The sequence below is a fragment of the Rousettus aegyptiacus genome, unplaced genomic scaffold, assembly GCF_014176215.1.
Source record: "Rousettus aegyptiacus isolate mRouAeg1 unplaced genomic scaffold, mRouAeg1.p scaffold_m13_p_1, whole genome shotgun sequence".
Taxonomy (NCBI): Eukaryota; Metazoa; Chordata; class Mammalia; order Chiroptera; family Pteropodidae; genus Rousettus; species Rousettus aegyptiacus.
Genome location: NW_023416284.1, coordinates 162,595,152 through 162,607,448, shown reverse-complemented (window position 1 = coordinate 162,607,448; position 12,297 = coordinate 162,595,152). Strand labels below are relative to the sequence as shown.

The 12,297-nt window shown below is 43.6% G+C and overlaps 1 protein-coding gene across 4 annotated transcripts in view; it reads left to right on the top strand.

Annotated features, from left to right (window-relative positions):
* SGK1 (serum/glucocorticoid regulated kinase 1) overlaps positions 1-8,175 on the top strand; it is a 101,009-nt gene extending 92,834 nt beyond the window's left edge. Inside the window, exons 1-12 of one of the 4 annotated variants that reach the window (XM_016155673.2) lie at positions 15-1,764; positions 2,849-2,924; positions 3,365-3,440; positions 3,831-3,935; positions 4,047-4,130; positions 4,248-4,379; positions 4,630-4,742; positions 5,091-5,214; positions 5,651-5,746; positions 6,230-6,385; positions 6,495-6,584; positions 6,998-8,173. In XM_016155673.2, coding sequence (XP_016011159.2) covers positions 1,647-1,764; positions 2,849-2,924; positions 3,365-3,440; positions 3,831-3,935; positions 4,047-4,130; positions 4,248-4,379; positions 4,630-4,742; positions 5,091-5,214; positions 5,651-5,746; positions 6,230-6,385; positions 6,495-6,584; positions 6,998-7,165 — 1,338 coding nt within the window. In that variant the 5' untranslated portion in view covers positions 15-1,646 and the 3' untranslated portion in view covers positions 7,166-8,173. Of the gene's footprint in view, positions 1-14; positions 1,765-2,552; positions 2,712-2,848; positions 2,925-3,364; positions 3,441-3,830; positions 3,936-4,046; positions 4,131-4,247; positions 4,380-4,629; positions 4,743-5,090; positions 5,215-5,650; positions 5,747-6,229; positions 6,386-6,494; positions 6,585-6,997 lie in introns of those variants that run through there. The other 3 variants (XM_016155674.2, XM_016155672.2, XM_016155675.2) reach the window with 3 other exon arrangements.
* The last annotated feature ends 4,122 nt before the right edge of the window (positions 8,176-12,297 follow it).

Sequence of the window (12,297 nt, the reverse complement as noted above, 5' to 3'; positions counted from 1 at the left end):
ATAAAACAAAGATACTTCAGAGGATTTGGGGTTACCTAGCATGGGGAAGGCACAGAATGTGAAACGTAGGGGAGGGTCTCTGATGGAAAGTTTCTTAATTTAATGCTTTAAAAGCAAACAAGCAGAAATCTATGTGCAGGTTGGTGTTTCTGAGCAGTCTTTGCAAAAGTTGGGCTTTCAAAAGGGGAAGGAATGGTGTGGGAGCAGGGCTGGGCTAGGCTTGTTAAAGTGGTACATGGAGGCACTGGCAATAACAAATCATATTATACGAAGAACTCATTGTAAGAGGAAGCAGAAGTGGGCCAGTAAGTGTGACTGGGAGTTTCCTAAACCTTGCTTTAGGTTGAAGCATCAATTTCAGGCAATAGTAAGAACTTTCTCAAGAGTGGATACTGAGACAAATTTCTCAGCCAGTCTCCAGGAGAAAGGATGTGTGTTCCCGTCTCTCAGTTTGGGACTGCTGTAACTGGGCAAACCAAGAAGAATTGAGGCCATAGATCATATTAGGGCAAATAAGGTAGTTGTGCCTGCAAAGCAAATCCCCGTCCAGGACCAAAGAAAACCTGCTTCCATGCTATTCTTGGTTTGACACCTGGTATTTCTGAACCACTAGGCAACTCTGAAATGGCAGGGCCCTTGGCAGTAAGGGGTCACGGCAGGGCAGCCACCGCCGATAGCACCAGCGCGAGCCAGGTACCCGACCCAGCAAATTTTAGTAACTTGCAGCCGTCTCCTCGCTCCTGGCCAGTGGCACTGCTTAGGGCGTCCCGGCCAGCGCTGGCGCGACTTCTCGCGCAGGTCAGACTGCAGCTCCCAGGCATCTCCCCCCTCCCGGCGGCGGGGTTACAGGAAGGCACCGAGCCGCCGCTCTGCCAAGCTTCCCTCTCTCCTCTGCTTTCTGGAGCCGAGGCTCCCGGCTAATCTTTCAGGAGCTAACGAGTCAGTTTATCTGGGACTTGAGAGAAAGAGCCAGGTGGTAAAACTGTAAGAAGACTCCTGGGCCAGCCCTTGAAATAAACGGGAGGGGTAGGGAAGAAGAGGGATTTTAAGACAATGTAATGTGACCTTGCGGAGTTTTCAAGTGGGAGAGCGGGAGAATGAATCCGGGGAGTCGACGATGCCTGGGAATGCGGATCCCACGCGGTCCTGCGGCCCCGGGGTCACGCCAGGTCGGCCCCCTTCGCCGAGCCACCGCTCCCCTCACTTGCCACTTCTTCACGTGTTCTTGGCATGGTGAGGATTTAAAATGCAAGGGAAAAAAACTACATGAGGAAAGGACAGAATGTTCTTAGAGATTACTTTATTTAAAAAAAAGTGCAATGCAGATTGTATTTTTCCCCCCTTAGTGCAGAGACGAATTTTATTTCCGCCCCCTCCCCTACACATTCCTGACCTCTCCCTCCCCCTTCCCTCTTTCTTTCCTTCCTCCTCTTCCAAGTTCTGGGATTTTTCAGCCTTGCTTGGCTTTGGCCAAAAGCACAAAAAAGGCGTTTTCGGAAGCGGCTCGGCGGTGCACAAGGGCCATTTGTTTGTTTTGGGACTCCGGGCAGGAAATCTTGCCCGGCCTGAGTCACGGCGGCTCCTTCAAGGAAACGTCAGTGTTCTCTGGTCGCCCTCGCCGGCTGCGCGCCCGGCCGCCGCTCTCCATGGGGGAGATGCAAGGCGCGCTAGCCAGGGCCCGGCTCGAGTCCCTGCTCCGGCCCCGCCACAAAAAGAGGGCCGAGGCGCAGAAAAGGAGCGAGTCCTTTCTTCTGACCGGACTGGGTAAGCGCCACCGGCACGCGGGGACCTGTGTCACACACCCCACCAGTTGCTCGGCGAGGGCGTGAGGGGCTGGGTGCTTGCGATCGTTCTGAGCAGTGCCGGGATGAGAGCGGGTGGTGGGGAAGGGGCGGCGGGACCGGGGCACTGGCTGGGCGCCCGAGCCCCGGGCTAACCCCGAAGAGAAGGGCGCGCGGGGCCATCCTCCTTCGGCGCGGTCACCCTGCGCCCGAGAGATAACCCCAGCTGGTGGCGCGTGGCCGCTGGACGAGGGCAAAAGAGGTTGCTGAGGGAAGTTGGAGAGAGGGTTGGCGTCGGGGCCGGGAGCGAATCCGAAGTCAGGGTTTGAGAACCAGAGCTGGCACCAAGCCACCCGGCTGGCGCGCACCGGGCGCCGCGCGCCGCGGTGCAGAGACTCTGATTTCCTTGCAGGACGGAATAAATGAGAAGGGTGGAAATTTACCCCAGGCTCTCCTCCTCTCCCACCCGCTCCGCCTGCGGTTTCCCTCTCTCAAGCCCTGGAGTGAAAGAGGTTGACAATCGCCCCGCTACGAGTCCTTCCTCGGCGGCCGCCGAACCCCGCGCCCCCCGCCCCTGCCTTCGGGTCGTTCGGAAACGCCCGCCGCCCGCCGCCCGCCGCTTAGCGGCCCGCGGAACCCCGCGGCAGTCGGGGGCGGGGCCTGGGTTGGGCTGGGGGCGGGGCCTGGGCGGGCTGGGGCGGGGCCTGGCAGCGTGACTTCCTCATTGTCTCGCGGGCCCCGCCCCCGCGGCGGCGCAGCACTTATAAGGCGGGTGGCTGGGCCAGCGAGCTGTGTTGGCTCAGCCGGGCTTCTATCTGTACTGGCTGCTCTTACTCTGTGCCATCTCTTTGGCGATGACAGTGAAAACCGAGGCTGCTAGAGGCACCCTCACTTACTCCAGAATGAGGGGAATGGTAGCAATTCTAATCGGTGAGTGTAGGAATAAGGCTGGATTTGTAGGATATGCGAAGTGGAAAATTTTTTGAAGGTCCCGCATCAGACTAGTGCGTGTGGCGTCGGCTGTTAGAAAAGCATCTAAACGTTTATTTCTCTTTTCTGCTTCACAGCTTTCATGAAACAGAGGAGGATGGGCCTGAACGACTTTATTCAGAAGATTGCCAATAACTCCTATGCATGCAAACAGTAAGTTTGGTGGGGGGATTTGGGGAAATAAAAATGAGTAGTTTCAGGTTTACCAGAAATAAAGACAGTCTAATCAATGCGTTGATCAGAAAGACAAAGACTTCCCTGGGTTTGGGGATCCCTTTTCAGGTTCCAATTTATTTAAAACATTTTAAACGTTGAAATTAATCTGAGGATTTGGATTGTTCTCGAACTGTAAAATAAAATTTTTATGTTTGCCTGATTCAACCCCTGTAAAGAACATTCCTCATCTCTGTGTTTAGCTAGGTTTATTTTTTTTCTTTGGCTGTTATTTTCTTTAACCGAGTAATTTATTTGGGTGTTTTTATTTTAAACATGAAATTCTCTGGGAATAGCTGAACCAGAAGCTCACTGTTGGTGTTGGTGTGCCCCCGTGTGGTGAGTTAGGAGGTTCTAAATTGTTCCTTTCTTCTTTGCAGCCCTGAAGTTCAGTCCATTTTGAAAATCTCCCAACCTCAGGAGCCTGAGCTTATGAATGCCAACCCTTCTCCTCCAGTAAGTGTTCTGTATTTGTGATGCATCTGTGCAGGAATTTTGTAAATGAGTCGGTTAATAGTCCTACGTTGATGAATTAAAATGGCATTTATAGAAATTAGTATCAAGGCAGGAATGCCTCTAGTCGAGGGCATGACAAGTTACATAAGTGCTTAAGTATTGAGTCAGTGGATTATTTCTGAAGGCATGTTTCATGGAAGTTTTATCTGCTTACAGTAACATTGTATACAATTTCTTTAATTTGAAATATTAATATGTATGGATGAAAAGTAGTTTTGAATGTGTTTATAGCTATTTGGTAACTTGCCTTAGTTATTTGCAGATGTAACATCTTTATTATTGCTGTTTTCCTTTGAAACCGATATTAAAAGAAAATATTTTATTTTCCAGCCAAGTCCTTCTCAGCAAATCAACCTTGGCCCATCATCCAATCCTCATGCGAAACCATCTGACTTTCACTTCTTGAAAGTGATTGGGAAGGGCAGTTTTGGAAAGGTAATTTCAAATCTGAAGACCTCATTATTTATAGTCAGTCAGTCATGCACTTCTTTTACACCTCCCTGCAAGTGGATAGAAAAAAAAAATGATTTTTAATTGAAATTTCAGGTTCTTCTAGCAAGACACAAAGCAGAAGAAGCATTTTATGCAGTCAAAGTTTTACAGAAGAAAGCGATCCTGAAAAAGAAGGAGGTATGAGATGTGTTTGATTAGTTGAGTTTGAAGATAGATTTTCATTGAATAGTTTCACCTTGGAATTTTGGTACCATGTTGAAATTTGCCACTGAATCTTAATTGTCCTTTTCCTAGGAAAAGCATATTATGTCGGAGCGGAATGTTCTGCTGAAGAATGTGAAACACCCTTTCCTGGTGGGCCTTCACTTCTCTTTCCAGACGGCTGACAAACTGTACTTTGTCCTTGACTACATTAACGGCGGAGAGGTGAGCAGAAGGGACTGTGAGCTAACTCTGTCTGTGGTTTTAGTTGGGGAAGAAAGTTTTTAAAAGATATTTAGGGGGAAAAAGTTACCAGAATTAGCATTTCCTTTAACCTGCCAGGTTTCTAATAGCTAATGGACTATTTAGGGCCACTTCCTGCAATTGTTCTCTTTAGCTATATATGTCAAGACTAATCAAGTACGTTGTTATCAGGCTTTGGCAACTCAGACCAACTTTGTTCTGTCTCCTGCAGTTGTTCTACCATCTCCAAAGGGAGCGTTGCTTTCTGGAACCACGGGCCCGTTTCTATGCTGCTGAAATAGCCAGTGCCTTGGGTTACCTGCACTCTCTGAACATCGTTTATAGGTGAGCTGAAGTGCTTTTAAGGCTGCCTTCCTGAGTGTAAAGGAGACACATCCCTAATCTTTGACAGGGCCTTAAAATAGTGCATTTTATGTATAAGTCGGTCATCTAAAACCAGATCCCCCAGCATGTGAGCTGCCTTGACTCCATGCCACTGGGGAGCTAGCCAGCTAGGATTGTGCTTAATCCAGAATAGATTAGTAGAACAAGTGCTCCCTTTTTTATTCACTGTACAACTACAGTGAATTTAAAATGACTGTAATACGTCTAGCAATTATCTTTACAGAGGATTTCTTATGAAGTAAAATTAAGTTGTGCAACTATTTTTCTGTTCATTTTTTTTTTTTACAGAGACTTGAAACCAGAGAACATTCTGCTAGATTCACAGGGACACATTGTCCTCACTGACTTTGGGCTTTGCAAGGAGAACATTGAACACAATGGCACGACATCCACATTCTGTGGCACGCCTGAGGTAGGAACACCCTTGATTTGCTGTCTGGCCTACCCCCTCCTTCTTGGAGAGATAAATACAGAATGCTTTTAACTACAAAAAGAGTCAACTGTTTGCCACGATTTTAGTCCAATATAGTGCAGGTAAAATACATTTGCTTTGACAAATTGAGATATTCTAACGCCTTACATTGCTTTAATTAAAGCAAGTTCCATGTTCTAAAAGGTTTTTAAATCCCCAAAGAAGATGCTTTTGACTGCCCAGTAGCTTCCTGAAAATCAGTACATGTAGACGACCAGTTAGCTTCAAGGTCCAGCAGCTTTATCAGGAAGTAATCTAAGGAAATGTGTTCTCCAAAAGGACCTAGTGTCTCTCAGCTCTTTCAAAGCGTATGCCTGGTCTTGGGATTTCTTGGTTTTGTGGGCTCTAAACTCTGTTTTCCTGATCTGTCTTTTAGTATCTTGCACCTGAGGTGCTTCATAAGCAGCCTTATGACAGGACCGTGGACTGGTGGTGCCTAGGGGCTGTCTTATATGAGATGCTATATGGCCTGGTAAGTAGCACATTGAGAATCATGGAATATTGTCCCTGATTTGATAATGTTCCCTAGTATGTAGTCTTAAAATCCCAACTTTTCTGGGCACACAAGCCCTATTGCAGACCTGGTCAGTGTGTCTTGCCCTTTATCAGTAAGCTTATTGAATTCTGATGAGAGGCATATAAGTGTTTTAGAGTAAACTCTTACCTAGTGGATTTTTCTTTTGTGAATTCACATTTTACTAGATATGACCACGCTTAACCCATATGAGTAAAAAAAAAAAAAAAAAAAAAAAAAAACTGGCTTTATTTGTATCTCTACCTCCTGGTAAGAGTTGCAAAATAGATACCAAAAAATCCAGGGCCAAGAAAACTTGTCAAGGGAAAGACTTTGTCAAATCCAGCTTAATATGTTGTAGTTTAAGCCTTTTTCTCTATTGGTAACGTATGTATACAAAACTTCCAATTAAACATTAAGAAATTTCCTCCCTTCTTTCAGCCTCCTTTTTATAGCCGAAACACAGCTGAGATGTACGACAACATTCTGAACAAACCCCTCCAGTTGAAGCCAAATATTACGAATTCTGCAAGACACCTCCTGGAGGGCCTCCTGCAGAAGGACAGGACGAAGAGGCTGGGTGCCAAGGATGACTTTGTGAGTAATATTTTTCCTGTTCTCCTGGATTGTCTGAGAAGTGCACTAGATCTCACTGCCCTTCTCGAATTCTGCCTGTCTAAATTAATCCTGTTTTTCCTCTCAACAGATGGAGATTAAGAATCATGTCTTCTTCTCTGTAATTAACTGGGATGATCTTATTAATAAGAAGATTACTCCCCCTTTTAACCCAAATGTGGTGAGTATCTTTCTCTCTTCTAAGTATAGGGAGGCCCAAAGGGCATTTCTTTAATTCAGAGTTGGTGGTGGTGGTGGACCGGGGAGGGCCCTCAAGGAATAGATTGGCAGATCTTTTGTTCCGGGACCATTATTTTACCTAGAGAAAAAGAATTTTTGTCCCAACAAAGCTCACACAATTTTTCAACACATTTATCAGTTAAAGTGCCGCACGACAAAAAGGGTACACTATCCTTATCATCGAAACTCCGTGTGGCCTCTGGGTTTTGTGTTTGAAATCTATTATTGTTGTGGGAGTTTTCATATTGTGCTCTAAAAACTGCTGGAGCTCCAGATTGAGAGCCGGAAGGAGGATTTCCCTGTCTTGCATCCACTGTGAATTTTGACACTGAGTGTGCTTTTCCTTCCTGCTAGAGCGGACCCAGCGACCTGAGGCACTTTGATCCTGAGTTTACGGAGGAGCCAGTTCCCAACTCCATTGGCAAGTCTCCCGACAGCATCCTCCTGACAGCCAGTGTCAAGGAAGCCGCTGAGGCCTTCCTAGGCTTTTCCTATGCACCTCCCGTGGAGTCTTTCCTCTGAACAGTCGTAGGGTTGATTTCGAAGGATTTTATGTGTGTTTTTAAGTGTTTTAGTTAGCCTTTTGGCAGAGCTGCCAGCTGACAGGACATCTTAAAAGAGCATTTGCACATCTCTGGGAGCTTGCACATCTTGGCAGTCTTATTGCACACTGTTTGCTGGAAGCTTTTCGAAGAGCACATGAGGTTTTCATTTTCATTCTTCCTTCCAAGTGGTGCTATCTCTGAAATGCGCATTAGAGTGCCGCCTTAGACAGACGCAGTAGTCTTAATAGGAGGAGGACGCTGTTCTAAGAAGGAACTCCTGAAGGTCTGTCCGGGCTGTGATAACAAATCTTATGAAATGTGCCTTTTCTGATGAGATCATGTTAGCTCCAAAGCTTTTCCTAGTGCCGAGTGTTTTAGTCCTTTATTCTCCCTTGTGGATTTACTGTGCAAACAGTGGTCTGAGTGTGATATGCTTGATCGCAGAGGGATTTAGTAATAAGCATCAATGTGACACTTGCAGGACACTACAATGTGGGACATTGTTTGTTTCTTCCATATTTGGAAGATAAAATTATGTGTAGACTGTTTTTTTTTTGTAAGATATAGTTAATAATTAAAATTTATTGAAATGGTCTTGCAATGACTTGTATCCTGATGCTTAAAGAAAGCATTGCTGCTACAAATATTTCTATTTTTAGAAAGGGTTTTTACGGACCAATGCCCCAGTCGTCAGTCGAGCCTGGTGTTTTCATTGTTTAAAATGTCACCTGTAAAATGGGCATTATTTATGGTTTTTTTTTTTTCATTCCTAATAATTGTATGTATTGTATAAAGAAAGTCTGTACATCGGGTTATAACACTAGTATATTTAAACTTACAGGCTTATTTGTAATGTAAACCACCATTTTAATGTACTGTAATTAACATGGTTATAATATGTACATTTTTCCCCCTCCCCATCACACAACTTTTGTGTGTGTGATAAACCAATTTTGGTTTGCAATAAAACCTTGAAAAATATTTACATAAAGTGTCATGCATGTTCTTTTGTGTATTTTGGTTGAGGGAGGCAATAATGGGTCCATTTAAAACCTAAAACCAGGAAAATGCAGCTATAATTTTCAACTCAGTGGTTTGCTTCTAATAGCAGCAGCTTCTGACTCCAGGGGAGTATATAGGGTCTTTTTAGACAACTTATATTCCAGATCTTCTTAGCATATCATGATGTCAGTTGTTCATCAATCCATCCAAACAAATCCTTTTCCATTTAACAGTCTCACAAGGACAGTCATGAAGTAATGTTCCTTATATTTATTGCCTGCCCTATGACGTTGACTGTCCGGACATTCAGCTTGTCTGAAGTAACAGGTGATTCTTTGAACAAATATTTGCATACCCACTGTAGGCCAGGCTCTGTCCTGAGTACTGGGGATGTAGCAGTGAGCAAAGCAGACAAATCGCTGCCCTTACAGAGCCTGATGGAAAAGGCAGACTTTCAATTAAGCAGTTTATTGAAAAGGAAATCAAGATAATAGTCTGCAGCTGCAGAAGACTGCCACTAAAGAGGGTGAGGATGTTTGTCATAAATGGATATATTCCCAAAAAGCAGGACTTATGGTTTCTGAGAGTACTCAGAGCTGAACCAAGTGCAGTACCAGCTCAGAGAAGGATTCCCAAGGAGCAACACATCCCTGGCTTGGACCAGAGGCCTCCTGAGCTGGTGTGCACCCAGTGCCGCTTGGGCCCGGCATATTCGGCTGTACAGAAGCCACTCCTGGAACTCATCCCACTGGAATATTTACAGTGGAAGAGAAGGTGGCATCATATTAGGCGATCACCTGCTTATGTCCAAATTGTTTGGACTTTCTCACTTTTTTAGGCTTTACACAGAAATTGCTATCAAACAGGGAGTCCCCCAACAGTTGATCCTGCTGCTGCCTTAACCTCAGCCTATTGCATGCCCTATACCTCGACTTCACAGTTTGCACAGGGATTGTCCCAAGGAAAGCTGACATCTTTTTTCCCTTTTATTGTGGCTCTTATATTTCAATTCCCCCTGAGCCCCTGCCCTCCTAAGGCTACTAAGGGCTGAACAGGTATTTGGAGATCACTTAGTCCTTGTCCCTTATAATCCACTGAAGAAAATGGGATCAAAATGAATCAGTGACTTCGTGCAGAGGGTGGCTTCCAGGTCAAGGTCTGCCTTTCAGTTGCTGCTCTCCCTACAGGCGCTAGCTACATATTAAAGCCCCCACCAACCTCAAATGCCAAAATCAACTACAGAGAGTATGAAGCCTGCATTTTCCTAGTAAAGACTAATGCCAGCCTTGACAGGGAGGTTATTTGCATATCTCCCCCTAATTCTCATTATCAGTAACAGTTATGAATTCCTCCTTGAACAGAAAGTGCTTAAATCACATTTTTATCTGAGCACAGATCTTGTACACTGAGAATCTGTAATCTGATCACAAATAACTCAGAGGGGCTAGTCATGGATTATAAAGCTTATTAATTTTTTAATGGTAAAAGTTTGACTTATTAGGTTACAGTCAATCGCTAGATAAGATCTGATTTACATTGTTTGAGAATTGAAAGGAACCAGAGGCGTCCCAGGTGGTGTCACACAAGTGGGAGGAGATTGTATCAAACACAAGTGGGTGGGAAGGGAACAAGCCAAGAACAGGGAAGTGAAGAGAGGACAGGGATCAATAAAAAAGGACAAATATTTACTAAGCCCTAGTATCAAATGAATCAAGTGATGTCAGATAGCATTCACACACAGGTATCTTTTATCTAGAGGAGTGCTACACATTTTTGCCAGTATTTCAAACTCGGTTTGAGCATGATGGTTGCAAAAGGTATGGATCTGTCTAAATATGAGTCTGAGTAAAATTAGTGAGCTAAGAATTGAGCTCAGATGGGAATTTGAAACCACCGCCACCATGAAGTGGCTGCCTAGAGCAGGCTTCACAGAAAGGATGCCGATGATTCGTGCTAACCAATTCTATCTCTAGGGTGTCTATTATGATGTAGGCTCTGAAGATCTGATACTAGTAATAGCTAATACTAACAGTAATAGCTAGTAGCTCTTACTATATGCCAGACATTGTTCTAAGTATTTTACATTCGATTTATTTAATCTTCAGAACAGTGCTGTGACATTAAAAGTGAAGAAACTAGCACAAAAAGTTATTTGAGGTTAGAAGTAGAATCATGACAGTTTGGCCCTAAGCCTGTGCTTGTAACTATTACATTAGCCTGCCTAACAGGGGACAACAGAATACAGAAGTGAACAATGGTGTGCTTGTTAGTTATTCAGTTACTATTTCACCAGACTTTTACTAAGACACCTTCTAGGTGTCTTGGTAAGGAGAGAGAGAGAAGGAGGAAGAATCTGCAATTATAATGTAGACACTATCAGTTCTTGATGACGCTGAGGAGCAGGTTTTTTCCAAAATGTTTTTTTCCAAAACTGTTTTTTTCCAAAATGGTTATTTCCAAAATTTTTTTTTTTAAAACTATTTTGGAAAACTGGCACTATCCACTAAAGATGAACATGCATATAACTTATTATCTAATAGTTCTGCTCTATGGTTTATGCCCCAAGGAGTCTACATAGATTCAATAAAAAATTTGCAATAATTTCACAGTAGTACTATTAATACCAGCCCCAAAATGTGAACAATTCAAAATGTCCATCAGTAATAAAATCAGAAAATTACTGGTGATTTCATTAGTGAAACTGGATTTTGAAAGAGGGGTAGAAAAAAGGGCATTCCAGGTGCTGGCCGATAGAGGTAGGGGAGAGCGGGGCAGCTGGCATCACCACGGGAAACGGGATCTTGGAAAAAAGAAGAATCTCAGACAGACCCAAGTCTGAATATCAGCAAACCACTGATCAGCTTTCTAGCTTTGGGCAAGTTGTCACTTGGGCAAATCTTTCCTAACTTCAGTTTTTCAGGCAAAAAAAAAAAAAAAAATGCAGCCAGCATCCATCTTTTCACAGTTATCTATCTATGACACAAGTCTGAAGGAATTCGTATTCGACGAATGCTAATTAATATCTTGTTTCCCCAGTGATTACCTTTCTCAATTTCCCCTCCTCTTTACTAGATTACAGGAGAAAATGATATTAAAAGCAGTGAGAAATCATTTTAAATAGGGAAATGGATCTTGTCACTGATGTTCTTGAAAGTCTCATAGAGAAGTTTAGATGTTATAAAGTAGAAAAAGAAGCATTTGGAGGTTTTCTGTGAAGAAAATAAAGTGATCAGAAGGAGTGTTCCGTTGCCAAAAGTTGTGAGTGTGGGAGAGCTTTGGAACTGAAAAAAAAAAAAAAAAAGAAGGAGAGGAAGAGGAAATTAATTAGGAGACTTCTGTGGTAGTAATAAGAAAAGGATAGAGAAGAGAGAGTTTGAAGGCCCCAGATCAATGGGGCCGAGTCAGTTACTGGGAATGGAAGAAGTGAGAACCCAGAGCAAAGCACATTTAATGGAGTTCATTTCTCTAAAGTGACTGACTTAACTTACTGAAGTGGTTGTCACAGCTGCAACAATAGCATCTAGCACAAAGACCACCCGCCCGTTTCTTCAACATTCTCAAGATATAATGAAACAGACAGTCAGTAATCACTCTGCGTAATTAGCAAAGCAAGATGTTACACACTGTAGTCAATCTCTACTCCATCCTGTTAAGAAATTTCCCCCCTCATCCACTAAAAAGCCTCTAAAATCCTATTCCATGTGTCTCAAGCCTATAACAGGAATATAAAGATGTTAAAGTTAAGATGGCGTTAATCAAAAGAACACCTGTTGAGAAAAACCATGCTCCTCCAAATTAACTAAACCTTATTTGAGAAATTATTTAAATGTTTTTCTATATGGCATGAAAATTGTTAACCAATCACCAAAAACAACAATTGAATTACTATTGCCTAGACTTCACTCGTGGCTTACATGTGATCTCTTTTGGTGTGTTTTGGCCACTATATACTTGCTGTATAAGTACACATTTAATATATATATGTTTTCCTGCTTTCCACATCTTTTCTGTGAGGACTTCAGCAACAAGACTAGGAGCAATCCTTGATGTTTACTTAGTGTTTACCTATAACATTGTGTTCAGATGGATTTGTTTGTGTATTTGGAG